Source organism: Aethalodelphis obliquidens, unplaced genomic scaffold (assembly GCF_003676395.1).
Source record: "Aethalodelphis obliquidens isolate GAN/ISIS:26980383/991018 unplaced genomic scaffold, ASM367639v1 scaffold23, whole genome shotgun sequence".
Classification (NCBI taxonomy): domain Eukaryota; kingdom Metazoa; phylum Chordata; class Mammalia; order Artiodactyla; family Delphinidae; genus Aethalodelphis; species Aethalodelphis obliquidens.
This window is the reverse complement of record NW_020837967.1, coordinates 23,078,849-23,101,498: the sequence shown is the minus strand read 5'-3', so window position 1 is coordinate 23,101,498 and position 22,650 is coordinate 23,078,849. Positions and strand designations below refer to the sequence as shown.

Sequence of the window (22,650 nt, the reverse complement as noted above, 5' to 3'; positions counted from 1 at the left end):
ACAAAGAGACATCCACTTCATGGTGGGGCATCTATAATCCCCGTTGTCCTGATTCTGGTCTTCCAGCCCTCTCCCACCCCAGCAGTACCTCCCATCCACCTGCTCCCCATTCCTACAGCCTTTGGCTCACTGCTGTTAGTCTATCACTTATCACTTTATGCTCAGTCAGGACACACATGTCTGGCATCATCATTAATTGGACCAGGAGCTTCTTGAGGGAGAAACCACATCTAGCAGATCTTTGATACTCCTTCTTCTAGCTCCTAGCTCAATAGCACAATACCACCCATCAAATGTTTGCTAATTGAATAAATTCTACTCTTACAGTTTTCAACATCTTTCCTTTAGTTGTTGGTGGGGCAAAAACTCAAGAGCAGGGAGAGGTTGAGTGTTTTAACTGCTTAAAGATCTTTGTGTTGTTCCCCGTTCATATCCGGTAGAGAGAAAAAGAGGGAAGAATCATGTATTTATAGCTGTGCTTATAAAGATACCACAAAGATGTTCAGTTACAGCTCTCAATGAAAAAGAAGGCTTGAGCAGCAAAGTTTATAATAATCCTTCCCCAATCCATTTATGGTTTTGAAACAGCCAGAAGTCTGTATTATATTAATAGTCCTTAAAAGGGTTCTTACACAAGAGTGCAGTTTGAATGTGGGCAAACCTCAGCACCCTAGAACTCCCATTAATAAAAACCATAAATCCACTGTAAGAGAGTGTTGAATTAGAGTATCGGGTTCCCTTTAAAACATGTTAACTCTTATCCATTGGAAACTTAAAACTCACTCCTGGGTAGACTGCCAAGATAAATATAACCATAAGGAAACAGGGAACGATATGTAATTTTATTCCTAAAATACTCAGGTGTTACTCAGGAAAGAACCCGTGAGAAGAGCAAGAGAGCATTGTGTTAACTTGCTCTTGATAACAGACGCACGAATCTACAGCGACAAGATTAAGAAGCACAGAGCCTGCCTTTACTCTCAAGGGGCTCAAAGTCTAGTGCAGGGGACAGGACACTGCCTCAGTCCCGGGGACGGATAGGAGTGCAATTGGACCTGATCGATGAGCTGCTGTCAACATCACGTACCAGTGCAAATGCCACTCAGGGCAGCTGTCACTGGACAGTACAGATGTGCCACCCAGCACTCACCACCGAGTCAGAAACAGCTCCAAGACAGTAGTGACCACGTAACGGAGCAGAGCCCTATGGGGCCTTCCCAGAACCCCCCATCCCAAGTCCTCCGCCTGCCTCGTCTGTAGAAAAACTTGAGCCAAAGAATACGTTTCATCAGAGAAGTAAGAAAATGCAGATACGAAGGAAAACCATCAAACAAAACAAAATAATAATAGTTTAGTCATTAAACAAAGTCAAGGACCTTTAGTTCCTCTTCAAGGGCTATAGATAATATTCTGAGCCATGTCCTGTGAGCTGTTGTGCAGATACTGAAACCCCACCAGGTGGAAGAAGTTAACTACATGATGACCAGACTGTAGCCATGACATAAGCTGCCACAATTCCAAGGAAACAGGAACAAACCGATCCTGGAACTGAAGACTAACTGTACTTAAAACAATCAAGATGATGCTGCTCAGACCACCCCACGACCAACTACAAGATGACTGTCAGAACTGACTGCGCTATCCTGCACGAAGCCCCCCTCCCTCCACCTACACACCCATGAAACTCCCCTTGAAAAGCTCTTGCCCCCGATTGGCAATGGGGAGTTGGTTCTTTGGGACGTGAGTCCACCTTCTCCCCAGGATTGCTGGCCTCCTCAATGAAGCTATCTTTCCTTTTACCCAACACTTGTGTCTCAGTGTTGGATTCTTGAGCAATAAGCAGTCGAACTTGAGTTTGGTAACAACCATATATAATGGTGTAGGGTGACCTTGCACAACTAAAAAGGGAATGAAAATAGTGGTTTCATTGCTTCTAATACAGACTCCCCATTAGACACTGAATTTGAAGGCAGGAGCAGTGTGTTCCAGCCACCTGTGCCCATCCCAGTCCCCTATCTGGGAACTCTGGACTGGACGTGTACAGCTCATGCAGTTATCACTGGAACCAAGAGTGTCACATATAACTTATCAAAAGGTCAAGCAGTCAGTCTACGGCAGAGATGGAATCCAAATCCAGACTTTCCCGAGTTGAGTCGTTGTGACAGAGACCACGTGACCAGCAGCACCTTAAACGTCTCTTATCTGACCCTTCACAGAAAAAAAACCTGCTGACCCCTGGACCAAGCCTTTGAGCTCGGGAGGATGAAATTCACATTGACGGAAATAAGAAAATGCAGAGAAGAAAGGGTTTGAAGGAAAAACATGGGGAGCTCCATTTTAAACGTCAGAACTGATAGAGATGCCGTAAAAAGTAAGATGTGAGATACTAACACTAGGGAGAGAGGCCAAGGGCAGAGGTTTAGACTTAATGTGATGATGAAGCAGTGAGAAGGACTAGATGGTAAAAGGAAAGATGGCAGTGGTTTAAAACTCGTTATGGACGTGAAGCTCTCTATTCAAAAGGAGAGCTTACACAGAAGTCCCAATATGTCAAAAAAGAAAAAAAAAAAAAAAAAAAGGAGAGAGCTGTTTTGTCTGCATCTAGGAAGAATGCACCAGAACTCGAGCTGCTGGACAGCCCTCTGCCTCTGTAGCAGCTCCCAAGAATCCACCAGTTTGAAAACCAAAGGCATGCCTCCAATGATAAAAGCCAGAAGGTCAAGGTTGGTGCATTTGGCTGGATGAACTTCCACACTTTGGTGGAGGGAAACAGTGGAAGATATTGAAAAGGAACAACCAGAGAGGTAGTAGAAATAGGCTTATGTTGTAGCCAGGACCTGCCCGACAAAACTGACTCAGTAGAGAAGAAAAACCCTGAGACCCGTGTGAGCAAGAGCCAGCCAGCCTGCTGGGGGATGAGAGACCACCCAGAGGAAAAGGAGCCACCCAAGCTGACAGCTGCCAACCTACAGACACGGGCAAGAGTCCATCCCAGATGAGCCAGTCACCAGCTCACCTGCCAGCTGGCCAGTGATGCGTGGAAGAACATCGTGACCTAAGCCACTAAACAGAGAGCAGTTTGTTCTGATGTAAAAGACAGTACAGGAATTGATGCTGTAGGTACCGCATGATCATAACTGCTCTAGAGGATTTCAAAAAGCTTTGCTTTTTCCTCTTCTATCTTTCAAATTGGCTATCATGAACAGTAATCACTCAGCAAGTGTCGTCAGTACTGTGTTATTACTATTATTGTCAATTAACACTGGAGATGGGTGGAATTACAGCGCCAGCGTATATGACTGTGCGTACCCAGTCATATTTATGAGTTACGCAGAAACCTAACAGGTGCACAGGGCTTTCACATACTTTTGCTTTCTTACAGGTAGAAAAAAATGCAACCTAAGTTAATATGTATTTCAACAATAAACGAACGCACGATGTTGGAAATTAGATATATTTTGCCAATTTTCTAGCTGTATTTGGAAGGTAGTTGCTATGAGCAAAAGAGGGCTGACAGTGTTTCAATGCAAAAATTAAGAGACATTAAAATCAACAATGGGAAAATAATTTGAGCCTAAAATATTTTCCAAAGAATGTCTCCCATACTTCATGTTTTTGGTGATGAGACCTCTCTGCTGGATTTTATTTCTTACCAATTAATTGTGTTATTTTTCCCCCTATGTGTATAGTATGTGATAAGAGAGTATGTGACACAGGCATATATACATACTTCTCTCCTACCTCCCACGTGATTTTCCCAGTAAGATTCATTTTTAAAAACATGGCTAATGTTTCTTGAAATAAAAAATTCATGTTTGGGTTGAAGGTGAATAACCACATTCCTGTTTCTTCTTTCTTCTGAAAAGGCCAGGTAGGGGAATATTTCCAACTGGGTAGGATTCTCCCAGTGTCTAAGGCATTTATGGACTGAGGTAATATGAGAAACATTTCTTTCCTCTTTTATAGTATGTTTATTGATAAATGTGGGGAATAAAAACATGGTCAACTGAACAAATGCTTCCTCCTGAAAGTTTTTTTTTTTTTTTTTAAAGTCTAAACCCATAGATGCAAAGAACAAAAAATGAGATGGGAGTAGACAAACACGTAGGGTAGAGAAAACAATAGGCAGTGGCAATTCACAGAGTAGAAAGTGCCACTTTCACAGAGTAGAAAGTGAATTTTCAGAAAATCTGAAAACTAAAGCATCTAGAGACTGTGGACTCGTTTGGGGACACCAATCAGATGAAAAGAAAAGCCACCCCCCCCCCACTACCCTATAAAAGACCAGCAGTCCAGAAGCTTCCGGTCAGCTGAATGTCACGCTCTTAATCATGAATGGATAACCCCAAGTCAAACTTTTGAAGAAAGTCTCCAGCTGTAAGAATAAAATCCAACTAAAAAGTTTAAAAAGCACCGACAGTACAGAAAAATCTTTAAAAGATAATCTGAAGAGATAGAAAATATCATAGCCATGGAATAAGAACAAGAAGCTATAAAAAGGGAGACAAGAGGAAAGTTCTTGGGAATTAGACATTTTCAAAAATAAAAATTTCAATAGGTAGGTTAAAAGTGGAGAAGAACTCGATTACTACAACAAGAAGGCAGAGGGACAGTAGGGAAACGTGAGTAGAGAAGAATACTCTAATCAGACACGTGAAAAACTAGAGAACTAGAAAAAAGAGGAAAGAACGGAAGAAGAAACGATCAAAACCAAATAAAGAGACAAATAAACAAATAACACACTTTCCAGAAGTGAAGTGACTGGCCCTTCACACTGAACATTCACACGAAGAGCCGGGCACAAGAAATAATAAGCCTCACACCAAGGCGAAATTTCCAAATTCCAAGGGAAGAACAGTTCTCAAAATATTAGAGAAAATTATACAGAAATCGAGCTCAAAGACAGAATGACATGGGCAATCACAACAGCAGTGCTGGATGCCAGAAGAAAACAAAACAATGCCTTTAAAATTCGGAAGAAAAACGCTTTTCACACATCAATACTATATCCAGCCAAACTAGCAATTAAATGTGAGCCTACAATAAAGACATCTTCCAGTTGGTACGGTCTCAGAAAAGTAACCTTCCTCTGGAAGGTTCCATGTTTTCTGGCTGCTGAGCCTTTCCTAATGTTAGCCATTACTCACATTACTTATCAGGCCTTCCCTCTCCTCCACTCCCCACTTTCTACTTTACAAGCTAAACTCCATCCAGGAAGGTATAGTTCGAAGCCGTCACCACCTCCAGGAAGGATTTTCTGTTTCTGCCAGAAGGGGGCAGTCTATTCCTCTGGAGACTCACAGACCTCTTTACTCCCCTAAAATACTTCTGTCTGCTTCTGATTAGTGTGATTTAAGGCCACGACTTTTCTCCCTAAACAAGTACTAGAAGTTTTCTACAGCAAAATATCTGCCTGTTTTTTTCTTGTGGCTCTGGTCTTGCAATGCCTTCCCTACTCACCAACTGTGACTAATACACTTTCTTCAATATAGTAGACATTTACTAATAAGAGAGCAATTGACTTAAAATTTAACATTAATCCATTCTGCTAAGAATACCACACCGAACCCATTTCTTCTCTGCTCCAATGCCTTCCACATCCAGATTTCCCAACTCAGAGTCTCTGCACGTAGGGCAGGAAGGATCATTTTTGGGGAGTGAAAAGGAAAAGAAAAAAAAAACTCTTTCAATTGAAAAAAAATGATCTTAGGACCCAACAACATCCATGCAAAAATCTGTACATGAATGTATGTAAGAGCATTATCCACAATAGCTTAAAAATGGAAACAACCCAAATGTCCACCAACTGATAAATGGAGAAATAAAATGGGATCTATACAGACAATGGAATATTACTCGACAAGGAAAAGGAACGGAGTACCAATACATGCTGTAACAGGAGTGAACATTGAAAATGTTACATAAGTGAAAGCAGCCAATCACAGCAGACCTCCTATTGCATGATTTCATTTACATGCAATAACGAGAACAGACAAATCTATAGAGACAGAAAAGTTGAGTAGTGGCTGCCTAGGGCTGCGGCGTGTGGGGAGAATGGGACATGACCACTAATTTAGAACACGGGACTTCTTTAGGGGACAATGAAAAATTTCTAAAGTTGGTTATAGCGATGGCTGCACCATGCTAAACATTCTAAAAACCACTGAATTGTGCACTTGATTTTTTTTAAAAAATTTATTTATTTATTTAATTTTGTCTGCTCTGGGTCTTAATTGCTGCACGCACGATCTTCTTTTTTTTTTTTTTTTTTAGTTGTGGCACGTGGGCTTCTTAGCTGTGGTATGCGTGCGGGATCTACTTCCCCAACCAGGGATAGAACCTGGGCCCCCTGGATTGGGAGCACAGTCTTAACCACTCGACCATCAGGGAAGTCCCACATTGTACACCTTAAATGAGTGAACTATATCTCAATAAACCTGTTCTAATAAAAAGATCAATGTGGCAATAAACTAAATTCCTACATTATTTGTGTTTAAGACAATATCATTTGTGTTTAAGAGCACTAGCTTAAATAGGGCAGGCTTTGCAAAGTACGGTAAACCTGAACAAGGTCAAAATGCGCATCTGGGATCAGAAAACACCAAGTTGAAAAACAAGGTCATATCAGTTACTTGCCTCAAAATAAATATTTAATCTGTTCACTGTAGAGTTTACTAGTTTAAGAGAAGCCATACTAAAGCAGTAGTGAAAACTATTGGGTTTTATGGGAATCACAGACGGCCTGGTTATATAACCTTACGTAGGTCACTTCATTTCAAAAGGTTATTTTCTCTAGTTTCACTCCTTGCCAATCACCTTATTTCATGGGCATATTCTTGGCAATGAATGGATAATATATTTCATATTTACCAGGATCTGAAAGCACTGTTGAGGTTTATTCCAGGCATCTGCACACACTTAGGGCACATGATCTGCAGGGTTGGTAAGTTAAAGCACCCACTTGGAAAGGCTTCCCGTTTGAGGGATACTATCATAGTTACAAAACAAATGTAGAAAACGTTTTGAGTCTTCCAAAATGAATGGAAAAAGTGTCTGAAAGTCTCTTAAAAGTAAACAATGATTTCGTATAGTTTTGAACTTTAAGGTTTCATTTTGAAATACGTCCCACAAAGGCACAATGATCTACTGGTGGAGGAGAGGAGAGTAAAAATAGCCTAATGAATGGCCCATCTACAATCCTTCTTTTGTATGCCTTCTTCAAAGATATCAGAATTAAGAAATCAGGCCTACCAAACCCTGATTTTAACTAAAAGTAAACTTAAATCCTGCTCTCTGTATCTTCTTTCAGAACATATTCCAATTCTCACTCGCCCTAGTGTAACTCATTTGAATACATCAGAGGTTTAAGGTGTGGGCCTAATTTTAAAGAAGAAAAATGGATGTAGGTAAACTATTTTCATTAAACATACGCTACAGCCCTTCCATCATTTTGCCTTTGTTTTAAATTCTCTTCACTTCCTTTCATCTCTGCTTCACTTGTAACTATCAGCTTTTTAGTCTGTGTGACACACAACACGAACCTGCTTTGATTTAGAATTATGATCCACACTGGGTTGAAAAATATTTAGAAGTTCTATGCAGCTGTGTCACTGCACTCAGAACTGACAGCAGTGAGAGACAAAAATGCACCAATCAGATAACTGAAGACTCTGTGGTTCGTGAAAAGCAAACCTTCAAGACACTGGGTTGGATGATGGTGTGATACGAGCCTGTGAAACTGTTTAATTTTGGTGCGTGAAAAAAATCACAATGAACGAGTGCAAATAGAACGCTCTTATTTCTGGAATACAGCCTCATTTATTTTTCTTGGCTTTTCTTTTCACCCAGGTGCAAAATATAGAGTGTAGAATTCAGATTCTAAATTGCAACTTATATTAGCTACACCGCAAATGTGGGGCAATTAACTTCACTAGTCATACATTCATTATTTAATTTCAACTTCATAATTTGTCTATTGCCGGAAGAACATTTAACAAGAAATTTATCCCCTTAACAATTTCTAAATGTAGATTGTGAACTGCAGGCACAACGTTGTACAGGAGATCTCTAGGACTTAACCATCTTATATAACTGAAACTTTCCCTCCATGGAATAGCAGCTCCCCATCTCCTCCTCTAGCCCCGGGCAACCACCATCCTGCTCTCTGCTTCTAGGAGTCTGACTACTTAAGATACGTCATGTCAGTGGAATCATAAAGTGTCTGTCCTTCTGTGATCTGCCCTCCACTTTCATCCATATTGTCACAGCATAATGTTTTAAATGGTTCGCTTGCGTAGGGCAGATTAGTTGGTGGCAACTGGGCCACACCTTGCTTTATCAGTTCCCTACCTCTGCCCTTTATGAATCCTCTCACAGTCAAGACTGTGTCGCACCTGGAGATGACTTCCCTGCTCACTGAGGTGAGAACATTGTTTTGATGTCCGGAAGTCCTGCTTTTCTTTTTAAAAGTCAAGGTCTCCTGGCAGCTCCTCTGCAAACTACTATGGCAGCTGGGCTACAGGTCACATGCATATTACATAATGGCAGTCCATGCGTTCAAACGAGCATCTCCAAGCCACGATTCCCATAGCAACACACAGAGATTTTACTCATCTCAGAGATGAAGCAGCCAGCAGAAGTATTCTAATGTTAGTTACCCTCGATTTTCTTTCTTTTTTTTTTTTTTTAGCAAGATCAACACGGCACTTTTTTCGAAGCAGTCATTTTTTCAAAAGAAAACCGATGAAGACTGTGTTAAAATATGTTCACTTAAAAGTTACCGAGTTACCACACACACCAAGGCCCTTTGAACATGAACAACAGTCGATGCTTTAGAAATAGCTGCTATTTGAACGAATGCATGGGGAAAAGAATCCAAGTCATGGCCATCAGAGAAATGAAACAGTCTCAGCTGAATTCTGTACTTCTATGTTTCATATGTCTTTTGCAGTCCCCCCTTCCATATATATGCACTTTGTTACTGTGGGATGGAGAAGAAAGTGCTCCAAGGGAACAATTTTAATGAATAAAATCCTTTCTTGCTTTATTTTTGAAAAGCATAATGCAATCCATTTTGTAAATATAAGAAAAATGCCATCATAAAACACCTAGGGAGTAAAATTTGGGAGAAAAATTGTTGTCTAAGAGAATAAACATTAGCTTGAAGAATGTCTGTTTTTCTGAGCAGAGAAATGGTTTCCTGAAAAAACTGAAGTAAAATCCTTTTGATATTAGAAGGAGTTTTTCCTCTTTGCATATTCAGGGATCCTTTCTGTGTGTCTAAATAAACCATCCACCCACGGAAACAAGTTGCCTGGATTATAAAACAACATAAAAGGCAAGACCACCCATATATCACACTGCCTTTCTCTGTCAAGGGAAGAAAGTACATTCCATTTCTCGTACCCCTCTTCCGCCAGAGAGACCACATGTGCACTTCAGGAGGCACTGCCACAGGTGGCCCATCACGGACCCAGCACGACATGCAAAGAGCCTGGCGGAGAACGGAGGGTTTTACCTTTGCTTTCTCCAGCTGGGCCTGGGCCTGTCGTCGTGCTTCTCTGCGCACCGTCTCCCGATCTTCCTCCAAAGAAACATCTGAATCGGAGGGACGGCTGGTGTAGGAGTCTGCCGAACCCTGGAGAGGGAAATCGACCTTTTAAAAGAGATTGCATCGGGCTTCCCTGGTGGCGCAGTGGTTGAGAGTCCCCCTGCTGATGCAGGGGACACGGGTTCGTGCCCCGGTCCGGGAGGATCCCACATGCCGCGGAGCGGCTGGGCCCATGGGCCGCTGAGCCTGCGCGTCCGGAGCCTGTGCTCCGCAACGGGAGAGGCCACAGCAGTGAGAGGCCCGCGTACCGCAAAAAATAAATAAATAAATAAAAGAGATTGCATCTATGAGGTCTGCAATGGCCACGTCTCACTGACACGGCAGTCAGCTTCCTAGACTGTGCTATCCATTCCTGAAAAGAGGAGAAAATAATCCACCTGGTGGCAAACCAGCTCCCCACATGGCGCTCTGGTCTGCAGACCACGCACTAGGAGAGCTGTGCCTTCCAAATTACCATTCCTTCCCAAACCTTATGGGCCAGTTAGCAGCCTTTCTGGAAGCCAGAACAAGTTCTTTGTATCATCAAACCAGCTCTGTGCTGCAGTGCACCGTAGGGCACAGGCGGGTTTCAAGGAGAGCTTCAAGAACAGTCTACAGCTACAGCAAGAATTTCCAATTAGAAAGAAGACAGGCTAATAAAACATACAGGAAAGTCGAGCGAGTTACCAACTTGAACTCTCTGAAATGTCACTACCATAGATGTCACCCACTTTCATCTTAAGCATCCTTTTGTACCTACCTCAGTATTCACCTGATACCTCCTCTGACAAACCTGTAATGCAATAGCCGCCAGCTTCCCTCAGTCTTTAAGCAACACATTGTTTTTCAATCCCTTTAAATAGATATTTCATCAAAGCTGTCTACGGAAAACACCTGCCCGGGAGAGCTCCTAGGGCAATAAATCACAGCATGGGAAAAGGAGCTCGGAGGATTAGAGGACTCTCTCCCGTTCCCTCTCCAGCAATCAACATATTACTCATCACGGGCGCCCCGGACAATCCTCACTGTACCAGCAGCAGAAACAACGACAAAATAACGTCTCCCCTCAACGAGAGCCCTGGAGCTTACAGAGATGTCCGAATTCTTCAGCCTTCCTCCCTTGGCGCGTTTCAGAAGCCTGACCCAGGTGGCCTTCATCAGCCAGACAGCGCCCTTCTCGTCCGCAGCTGCAGCCCCGGGCACCGATCCTCAGTGCGCGCTGAGCCCCGCAGAACCCCTTCTCTGTTCCCGTCCATGCTCTGGGCAAACCCCTCCTCTCCGTCCCTTTCTGCCTCCGGGGCTTTCACTTCCTAGCCCGGAGGACTCCAGTCCAAGGAGATTCTTATTTTCCCATTCCAGCCAGTGGGGAGGGGAAACAAACACTCCTATGATTTCGATTGCTTTAAAGATAACACTTCAAGTGCATCCAAAGGCATCAACTCGTCCTAAACTTCATGCATCTTATTACCCTATTCTCTTCCCGACTCTTGGATCGTTAAAAGACATTAGTTGTAAGAGAGCCTTTAAAACACACACACACACACACACACACAAACCAACCTAGTGCAAAACGTATGCAGTGACATTTGCAAGTGCAAAGGTCAAGCCTTATCTTCAGAGATCTGGAGGGGGAGGGCGGAGGACGCGCTCACCGCACTGGGCATGCTCCGTGTGTAGCCTTTTTACGCAGACGCTCACATCACATGGTTAGTCTCTGTCAGATTGCCATTTTGCATCCAAAGTGTAAACATCTGGAAAGGGCTTTTTGCTTCTATAGTAACAGGCACCTGTAATGTTTGGCGTGTTTCTATTTCAGATCATTCTCTCAAAAATAAAGCGTAATCTCTACCTCTTTTTTTTTTTTCATTTAAGGATCTCTTTCCATTAATCTGCTGCATAAAGTATATCCTATGCCACTGGACAATTCGTAGATAATAAATACGATATACACTGATGGGCGACCAAAATCAAATCGTGCTCATCCCTCCTAGTATCAAGCCGCTCTTGACGGCTCTCGATTTCCTAAACAAAATGCGAGAGATTTGCCCATTGCGTTAGGTCTTGAAAGTAATCACAGCGCTAAGCAATGCGTTTAACGGAGCTCAAAGTGACTTCGAACTGCTTCTGCAACTGAGAAACTACCCTTCCAAATAAAGTCACTGGAATAAATAACGGTGTGAACTGTTAGCACGTAATTACGAAGAAATTTCAAAGCCTGGTTGATTTATTAGGTGGCGTTAAGATTCACAGAGCAATCTGGTCCAAACTCTTCTTACAAATAAAGTGACTGGGGCTTGGGAAAGAAAGTTACTTATTAATTTCCACTACTAATGGAATTACATTTTCGAAACTTTATGAAGAAGCACACACTTCCAGGTTTCTTAAACATAAAATACTATCACTGCATTCCGAGCTACATTTCTGTTTGAGTGTCCTGGTGGGGATTGTTTTGTAAAGTCTCATGCGAATGAAAGAAAGGATTCTTATGAAAATCTTCCTTACTTTCCCTCCCTCCCTCCCTCCCTTCCAAACCCTCCCCACCCCCATTCCTTTCATTTCTAGGCTAAGACCAATCTTCATGACTTAAACACCAGAAAATACAGTAGAATAGAGGCTTTAGAATAAATGTTGTAGATCAAATGCACCCTCATTGTGGTATCATAACATAAATCAATAAATAGATTACTTACCTTGTTATCAAGTGAACGTAAAATGCATGAGGAATAGGAAATGCATTGCAAGTTTTTCATTCTAGTACAATTCACAAGGGAGATAGGGGTTTTTCTACACCAACACACAGGCTAGGGGATTCCTTATTTTCCCAGAGGGTTTCCCATAGCAGGGATAGCACAGCAGAAAATGACCATGAAGCATGATTATATCCCATAAAAGACATCAGGCCCCGTAGTCACAAGTGCCGGCATTTTAAACCCAGTCACCCTGTCACAGGATCAGGTCATGACTCAGTGAAGATACAAAGTTTCTGTCATTAAGAAGCCCATAATGAGAGGAAGAGAGTAACACACACACACACACACACACACACACACACAATTGTGTGTGATCTCATTCCCTTTTGAACAAAATAAGATTTAAAAAATCCTTTGCTCATAATCAGATGTAGCTTTTAATTACACGGTCATTTTGAGACCTGTTTCCAGGTTGAAATAATTAAGCAGTTTAAGAGCCCCTCTCCACTGAGTTTCGGCAATGATCTTTTTTTTTTCTTATAATTTTTTTAACATCTTTATAGGAGTATAATCGCTTTACAATGGTGTGTTAGTTTCTGCTTTATAACAGCAATGATCTTTTGAATACTTGCAACAATATATTAACCTTTGACAATATGATGTGTGACTTCAACTGATGTCCACGTGACTTTCATTCCTTGGATATGTGAAGTACACACTTTCCGAATACTTTTCATTGTAGAAGTTACATGTATCCATTACAGGACAAGAGACACACAGATAACATTTACTTTAAATTCTCCCATCCAAAGAGAGTCACTATTAAATGGTAGCGCTGTTTAGCTTCCAGAGTTCTTGCATTTTTGAAAGTCACCCTCCAAACGTGTGCCTTACAATTAATCCCCTTCCTTCTGCGAGTGTGGATTTATGCAGTCAGAAGTGGTGTATCTAATTAAGCTTTTGCCTTTGGTACCATATGGACTTTCTGGGTCATTCTGACTCAAGTAGCCTTCAATCAGGAAGAGCTGGCAGTCACTTCCGTAAATCCAGAAAAGGTTAGCACAAGAGGTACCCCTGATCTCTCGGGTTCCTGCAATATGATTAGCTGAACTTTTGTAGTATTTGTCCTGGCAGGTACATCACAGATGTCCTTTTCCACATCTTAATATTCTCATTCCTCATCATGCAGTTCTAAAATGCAACCTGCAGCTAATGTCTACCAATAGCTCACCTGGGATCATTTATTTTTATCCTCAGGAGTCTCACTCCAAATTGTGTTCTTTGCTTACTGGAGACTTGAGTTAATTGGATTAATTGATGCTTCTATCTATTATTCAGTTTCTGGCGTTTTCCAATTTATGCCAAATATTTACACACAAAGCATCCCGCTTTTCCTTTAACACTTTTTTTGGTAGTTATAATGTTTGCTTTTTTCATGCTGTTCTCTACTGTTTCAATCATGTCTATTTCCAGGACGGTTTTTCTTGAATGTTCTTGTACTTCCTCTCAGCCTACTGAGGACTACCATCTTGGATCCCAAGTGGGTCATCCATTTCTGTAGGAACTCTTCATATGAAGCCTGAAGCAACGCTCTTGGGCAAAATCAATTTCTCATAGTATCCCAAGGCTACCTCAGTTTTAGACAAAGCTGTGTCCCATCCAAAATACTCAAGACTTCAAAGGTATAGGACTCATGCATAAGACTCCTCGTGTACAGGACTATGCTAAGTTCAGAAATGACACGGGCTATTCAGAGGAAGCCCATTTTCATTAATATTGTATACTTTGGTTTGCCAGTGTCACAAAATTACTATTCAAGTCCATTCAATCACGAAAATCTCAGATGTGACTGGCCTGCCATTTGGCGAAACTTGAAAATATCAACAGAGGTGACGGTGATAAATCTGTCACCATCCCTGTTGTGGGGATGGTGTTCATCCAAGTTCATCCCTGTTATGATTACGTAAAAGCTAACATATTAGCTTCAATTTTCTCAAGAGCATAGGAAAATCTGTAAACTTTGTGTAAGTTTCATAAGTACCGGTGAAGAGATTCAATTTTGCCCTGAAACTAAACCAAACCAAACCGAACAAAACCACACACCACATGCATCTATTCAGTACTTACTATTTTGGAACCATAAGTGCTACAACTGCAAGTTAAATGCTGGGACTATGACTTAGTTTCCATCATGAAGCTTGATATTCTAGTGAAGAAGACCAATTAAAATAATTATCAGAAAAATAATTACAGCTGAGAAAACAGTGAACAGGTGAGACGAGAAAATGATGATGGGAAGATGCTACTTTAGCTGGGAAGACAACATGATCATCTGAGATGATATTTAAGGGAATGGAATATGCTAAGGCCCCGAGGACAAGGAATGCTCCGCAGTTTGAGGAAATGAACAGAGATCAGTGAGGCGAACGTGCTATCTTGCAGGTGTACTTATTTAAGCCTTCTCTCCTTTCCCTTCTTTTTCTCTCTGCAGGTGACACACCTGGAATATGTATTCTGGGAATCCTTTTCATTTATGTGGCATCACCTCACAGAAAATGTCCTTATACATGTTTGATTTTCTTAATTAGGAGCGGTATTTAAGTTGTCAGTAAATTCCACATTATTGGGAAAATCCTGTCTTCTGAGGTTTAAACACAGTTCTCTGAATTTCTTCCTTCTAAATCCAGGGCTATCTCTTAAAGGCTAACATCGGTATATTTTTGAGATTGTTCTGTATTACATTAATTCGAGCAATCAATTTATTAAGGCTAGACTATGTAGACGAGTGATAATAACTGCTAATTTTTAATGAATGCTTACACTGTACTAGGCACGGTGCTGATTCACCAGTGTTACATAATTTAATAATTAATTTTCTCCATTTTTCACTGATGAAGAAACTGACATAGAGAAGTTAAGTTACCTGAGTGAGGTTACAAAGCTAAAAATCGATGGGGGTAGGAATTAACCTTCAGCAATCTGAATTTAAGTTCCATGCATGCAGCAGTTCAGAAAATTAAAAGCCAGAACAAATCCCTACATGCAGCTGATGTTTCTATTAATCAAAAACATTTTTCTTTCTTTTTTTTAAATTGAAGTATAGTTGATTTACAATGTTGTGTTAGTTTCAGGTGTCCGGCAAAGTGATTCAGTTTATTTATACACACACACACACACACACACACACACACACACACACACTATATATATACATACATATATATATATATATATATACGTTTTCAGATTCTTTTCCAGTATAAGTTATTACAAGATATTGAATATAGTTCCCTGTGCTATAGAAAACATCTTTTTCTGTCTGCCAGGCACACGTATAAACTTTTCTAAAGGTCGTAATGTGTCACGATGACTCCCAAGTTCTCACCTCTATCTCTGCTGAGCTTGGCACCCTCCCCCTCCTTTCCTGTCTGCCTGTCCCCGTCCCTTCCCCATCCCCTCACTCACCCCCCACACATATACATCTTCACAGATTCTCAAATTTTATCTTCCTCAAAGGCACAATGAAGGTGCAATGAACCAGACAGTTTCTCATTCATCAGTGTAACACAGTTTTGTGAAAAGTTGCCTGATACCCTGAAATTTTCCTCATTCAGAGTATCTCAGTTGTAAAGCATTCTTTTTTTACTTATCTGCAATGGAACGCAGGTAAGTAGAATAGGAAAACAATGGAAGTCAAGAAAGCAGGTATTTAAGTTTTCCCCTTTTCCCTGAAAATGAGCATAACTTTGGCAAGCTGGCCTTCAGCAGCCTCTTTGGTAGCTACTCTGGCCTGAAGCTGGCTGGAATTCAAGGGTCTTCTGACTAATCTTTCAGTGCAATAGGAACAGTTGCTAGTTTTCAGCACTGAAACTAAAGTTACTACAGAGTAGAAATGATAGGTCCAAGTCTCAGAGATGTGACTAACTTACATATTTTTACGAGTAATATATTAAAATGCCGTAATTACCAAATTACTCCTCGAATTGAGGGTATGATGGATGTTTACGTTTCGTAGACGAGTCCAATATTTGTAAAACGTGACACTGTTAAAAAGAACCACTATGAAAAAGCTAATATTAGATGGGAAATTTAACATTATTTTGAGTTTTAGATTTCAAGCATAGGACAAATAATTTCCCTTCACAATTACAACAGTGTTTGTGTATGTTGGGGGAGTTTTTTAGCCTATGATATATATTTACTGATGGTGATAGATTACAAGTGTTTTTTCATGCTAATATAATTTCTTAAAAATTTATTTTTCATTCATGAGAATAAAAATGAACAGGTAAGAAGAAGAAAATTAGTGGCCTGGGAGAGCTGGACTTTCTCAAAATATTGCTGAAAAAAATTAAAGGAGTGAATGAAGCCACATAGAAAATTCTGGGTATAGGAATTCATGATGGGTATGGATATAGCAAGAAACTCTGAGTGGGCATCACTACCTTCAGTCTTTCTACTGAATCATTCCACTCAGCATACACACGTTATTATTTCCCTCTGCCTACTCAATCAATGTGATACACCACATCTACAAAAGAAAAAAAACCACATGATCATCTCAACAGAAGCAGAAAAAGCATTTGACAAAATTCAACATCCATCCATGACAAAATATCTTACCAAAGTGGGTTTAGAGGGAACATATCTAATAAAATAATAGCTAAATAGATATAAAATAATAATAGATAAATCAATATAAATATAGATAATAGATAAATAAATATAAACTAATAACAGGGAAATAATAGGAAATATTAATAATAGGGAAATAACAGGAAAAATAATAATAAGAAAATAATAAAAGCTATTTATGACAAAACCACAGCCAATATAATGCTCAACGATGAAGACCTGAGAGCCTTCCAGCTAAAATCCAGAATAAGACAAGGATGCCCACTTTCACCACTTCTATTCAACATAGTATTGGAAGTCCTGGCCACAGCTATCAGACAAGAAAAAGAAATGAAAGGTATCCAAATTGGAAGGGAAGAGGTAAAACTGTCATTATATGCAGATGACATGATACTATTGTTTCCCTCTGCCTAAGAAAACCTCCCCTGGACTTCATTTTCTCTGCCAGCTTTCACCCCATTTCTTTGCTCTCCTTTGCAGAAAAAAAAGAAAAAAAAAAAAAGCCTATAAGAAGTTGCCCACGCTCACTTCAGTTCTCTACGGATCTCTCTTAAGCCTACTCTCTCCCACCACTGTCCCCAAAACTGCTCAAGGTCATCAGCAATGAATCAAATCCCAGGGTCAATTCTCAGTGCTCATCTTAACCTATTGGTAGCATCGAGCCTGGTTGTTTAATATCACTCTCCACCCTTTATTCACTCACTCAAAGTTGCTTTCTCAAAGCACTCTCTCTCGGTCTTTCTCTTACCCACTGGCTGCTCCTGAGGAGTCTGCTTGGCTGGGATCTCCTCTTCCACCTCTCTCCTCCATCCTCCCGTCTCACACACAACCTCCTTCTTTCTGCTCCAACCTCACTGATGCTCCTCACAGGCACCAAGGAAAGCTCTCTCCCTAGATTTCCACACGATGATCACTTCCTTCAAGTCTTTGCTCAGTTGGCACCTTTTCAATGAAGACTTCCTCTACCATCCAATTTAAAACTGCAATCCCCACTGCCCTCCAGCATCACTCATCTCACTTACCATGTTCAACTTTTTAAAAATAGTGCTTTTACCTCCTAGTATACAATATAATTTACTTATTATGTTTATTGTTTAGCGTCTACCTCCCTCCACTAGAATATAACATCCATGAGGGCAGAGATTTTTTTTTTTCTGTTTCATTTACTCATTTATCCTAAGTGCCTAGAATCGTGCCTGGCACAGAATACATGCTCTATAAACATGTGTTGAATGAATGAATAGGGTTACCAGAGAGAGAGAGAGCCTTTTCTTCCTCACATCCTAGATCCTGAAGCTATTCTGCTATACAGGGTCCTCCTCAGCATTCCTGAACATTTCTAAACATTCTTAAAACATTCCTAAATATTCCCATGGCTCTTCCTTACTAAAAAAACCCAAACAAACAAAAAACAAAACAAAATAAGAAACACCAACAGCAATCTTACCCATAGTTAATGTCAATAAATATTTGCTATGATGAGTAGAAGAATAAAACAAAAACATCAGCCTGAAGATATACTTGGGATTTTATCATAAACTTCAATAAATACCAAGTTCATTAACATAGTGTAAATGTCAACTGTCTGATGATTAAATAAACATGTTCCACAAAAAGCAAGCTACTAAAAAGTCATTACACTTAAAATGTATATAGCACCCTTCCAAGAAATGTAAGAGAGATTTTGACATTTTAAAAATGTAATTAAAGCTTATTTTCTATAAAGCATCTTCTTTTCCCATTAATTGCACTTCTTCATTCCAGGGACTTAAATTTCCAATCCTAACACTGCTAATGACTCACTGTGTAGCCACAGGCAAGTCATGCAAATATTCCCCAGGCTAATTCCCCCTCTGCAAAATGAGTACAGTAAATCAAAGCTACCAGAAAGAATATTTTCGAGCATTTCCTTACAGATGGTGGAAAATACATTGTAAATATGACATATTCAAATAGACTGTTTATAGACTGTTACTTCTCATACACTGCTCCTGCTGGTCCTATGAGAATAGAATTTAAATTCACAGCAGAAAAAAAAACGTGACTGTACATATAACTTCTAGTAAGATGGAATGTTTACAAAATCAAGCCAGCACAGGAGGAAGATATTTCTTCAAGCAATTTTGGATCATATATTTAAAAGGAAAGCACCTATTAACTGGACAAATACACAACTCTGGAACATCTTAACAGGCTCTCTACTACTAAATAAAGATCATATCAAAAGATATGTCCAGCTGCGAGCTTTTTCTTGAGCGGCAGAACAATCAAACAATGACCCTTGGATCCTGCCTTCCAGAGAGAATTCTCCCAGGTGGCAATGAACCATCAATCCACAGACATTAAAGGACAGTCAGCACATGTATCCTCCAGGGAACCCCAGAGCTGTGAAAAGGGATATGGCTTCAGTCCTTAAAGATTTCACCCTCTAAAATTTTCTTTGCATATACATAAGTTTTTCTCATTGATACGAAACACAGTAAGAGAACAACAGACATAAGCAGACAAAGGTTATGGATACAAGATTCACAAAAAAAATCAGTTACCCACAAGCATCTGGAAAAAAATTTTCAGTCTCACTAAATTAGACACAATACCATTTCCTCATTAAACGAGTACTCTCTGCAAAGTGCCAATTCACAATGTTATGAGGACACATTATAACCAATGCTTTCACATCTTGTTCATAGTTTTACTTTAGTACAACCTTTTGGGAAAACCAAGTTCTTTTTGTTTGTATCTAGATATGTATCTAGGCTAATGATTTCACTTCTGGAACCTGTCTTTAAAAAATTCTTAGATTATGGTTCATAAACTTAAACTATTATACAACCTTAATAATAGTTACAGAGACTAAAGGGCATTATAGGCAAATGTTTATCATGATCATATTTGGTAAAAAAAAAAAAAAGAAAGAAATTAAAAAAAACCCTGAATCATTTCTATAAATACATACATTCATGTATGTAAAAATACTGGGAGTACACAAAAATAACAGGAGATAGAGGACTAGATTCATTGTTTTTTAATTCAGGGGACTAATTTTAATTTTTTTCTGTAATGTTACCATTTTTGTGATTAGAACTAAAAAGCTCATGCTTGTTGCAATTGAAATGTATAACAAAACACTCTGAAAATACTTTTGGTGTTGTAAAAAGAGTGTTTGCAGATTCATATTTTCCCTAATTTTTTGATTTAACCTTGATAGTTTTTTTGCCTGTGGGGAAGGGAAGCAAACTTGGGATCTTCTGAAAAACTCTTGATTCAAGTCAAAAAAAAAAAAAAAAAAAAAGAAATAGAGTAAATGTTGATGCAGGAATTGTATCAGGAAAGAAACAAGAATTAAAAGAAAAATACTTCGGCGTGAAATGTTAACATTTTAAAGTATTACATTTCTCTGTAGACAATGTATTAAAATGATTATTTGAAGTCTCCACTGAAACACTGGGCTTTTCTCATATGACTGGTTAAATGATTTTTGGTACTAGGTTAGATACTTAAGCAGGCCAAATGACTCAGTAATTTGGTAATACATTATTAATATACTGCTCTAAAAGTCTAACCTTCCAGAAAGATATGACTTTGGTTCAGAGAGATTTAATATTAAAAATAGGCTACACGATCAGGGAGTTGACAGGAAAAGGGCCAGTGGCGTGCAGCACTTGGTGACAAAGCACCACAAAGTACCCTACTGACCTAAAATAGTTAATGCATCCTTTAAGCAGCTAACCTACCTTCAGGGGGTGATTTAAGAACTAGAGACAATTTGGTTCATTACAAATCTATGTTTAGAAATATGCTGCAAATTTCAGATTGGTTAGCTGGAGATGTGCTGTTGGTTATATTAATATATTATTGTTAGAAAATCCAGACTCTATTCAGAATGTTTCCCAAAACACTGGACATATACAGTTGGTAAAAAGCAATTTATGTAATATTTCCTGTCACACAAATAAGAAAGCTTTTTTTTGGCCATACTGCGTGGCTTGCAGGACCTCAGTTCCCCAGCCAGGGATTGAACCCAGGCCACAGCAGTGCAAGCCTGGAACCCTAATCACTAGGCCACCAGGGAACTCCCAAGAAAGCATTTTTTTAATTGCAAATATTCAATACATGGTGCCATTCGCTGAGTGCTTGTGTCCCCCCCAAATTCATATGTTGAAACTGGATCCCCAAGGTGATGGTATTAGGAGGTGGGGCTTTGGGCAGGTAAAAAATCATGAGGGTGGAGCCCTTATGAGTATGATTAGTGCCCTTGTAAAAGAGACCCCAGAGAGCTCCCTTGCCCCTCTAACAAGTGAGGACACAATGAAAAGATGGCCATCTATGAACCAGGAACTAGACTCTCTGCCAGCACCTTAATCTTAGACTTCTAGCCCTGAGAACTGTGAGAAATTTCTGTTGTTCATAAGCCACTCAGTCTGTGGTATTTTGTGATCGCAGCCCGAATGGACTGAGACACGTGGCAATACATGCTCTGCTTTAAGTTTAAAAGTATAATGAACTTCAACGATGATAAAACTTCTATCAGGCAGGGCAACACATGGCTTGACAGTTTGGTAAGAAGACAGTTTGGTAAAGGTTAGAGAAGACCTGGTGACTGCTGGCCATGCCTCTGACCCTTGACCTCTGGCCTGGTGACACTGTTTCATAGATGCTACCACATGCTTATGCTACATGCCAGAGGCTTCTACTGTTAAAACAGACAGCAAACTTGGGCCCTCCAAGCCAAAGCTAAACCGACTCTGTCTTCCACTTCATTTAAATGACAGTCATTCAATACTGTAGACAGTTAAATATTATTATCTTCCCTCTCCAACACACACATACATTAGAATGTAATGTCCACGAGGAGGGCGGGGATTTTTTTTTTTTCACCTCTGTACCCTCGGCGCCGGTGTGTGTGAGACGAGCTGGGACCTGGGACCCTTGGCTGCAGTGCCTGCACCTGGACAGACTCCTCCTTGAGCCACAAAACACAAAGAAACTATAAGGGGCTAAAAATAACTGAGTGCATGTACAGCTGGGGCAAATTACGGACGACAAGATACGAAAAGACCAAAACGCCAACTGCCATTTCTGAAAATCCAGGAGCAAAAAGCAGGGTGTGCAAAAGCATGGTACTGTGCACGCCCCCTGCACACACCACCACCGAAGGGGTGGGCAAATCACCTAAGCTGCCCCTGCAGCTCAACCCCTGGGCCTGACCCTGCCCTCACCCTTTATAAGGAACCCACTCGCCGCCCCCCCTCCCCCCAGGACAGAGTGAGCCAGGGAACCTGTTACTTGTTCTCTCTCCCCGCTGCTGCAGCAGGAGCCCCAGTAAAGCCTTGCCTGAATTTCTTGTCTGGCCTCCTATCAATTTCTATTGATTAAGGAGGCCAAGAACCTCAGTCGGTGACATATACATCCGGGAAGAAGACAAGATTGGGGGCCTTTACATTCCAGTGAGGGAGACAGACGTGACACAGCGAAATAACACAAAAATTACTTTATGACTAGCACGTCATACAAGGTAGCTTTACACGGTCTGGGTACTAGAGACCCTGGGATTCTCAGGCCAAATGGCCATGAGCCCATTTCCCAGGACTGCCTGGGCCTCTTCTCACATTCACCCTTCTCAGGATATACTTCCCCACCTGTGTGCACACCCCGAAACCCAGGGGTGGCCGAGGGCAGCTGTCTGCTGAGGGGGGAGTGATGAACGGGAGATTGAACGTATAGGCTTGGCTGTCC

General features: G+C 40.6%; 1 protein-coding gene and 1 long non-coding RNA gene across 2 annotated transcripts in view; one reads left to right on the top strand and one right to left on the bottom strand.

Moving 5' to 3' along the window:
* Positions 1 to 11,091, bottom strand: part of CACNB2 (calcium voltage-gated channel auxiliary subunit beta 2) — a 139,462-nt gene extending 128,371 nt beyond the window's left edge. The window contains exons 1-2 of the mRNA XM_027121989.1: positions 10,679 to 11,091; positions 9,518 to 9,637 (exon numbers count right to left, since the gene is read on the bottom strand). Of these exons, the coding sequence (XP_026977790.1) occupies positions 9,518 to 9,637; positions 10,679 to 10,747 (189 nt within the window). The 5' untranslated portion in view covers positions 10,748 to 11,091. The remainder of the gene's footprint in view (positions 1 to 9,517; positions 9,638 to 10,678) is intronic.
* Positions 4,746 to 21,382, top strand: LOC113628402 (uncharacterized). The gene is made up of 3 exons (XR_003436046.1): positions 4,746 to 4,757; positions 6,454 to 6,459; positions 21,307 to 21,382. It is a non-coding gene; the product is annotated as an uncharacterized LOC113628402 (long non-coding RNA).
* The last annotated feature ends 1,268 nt before the right edge of the window (positions 21,383 to 22,650 follow it).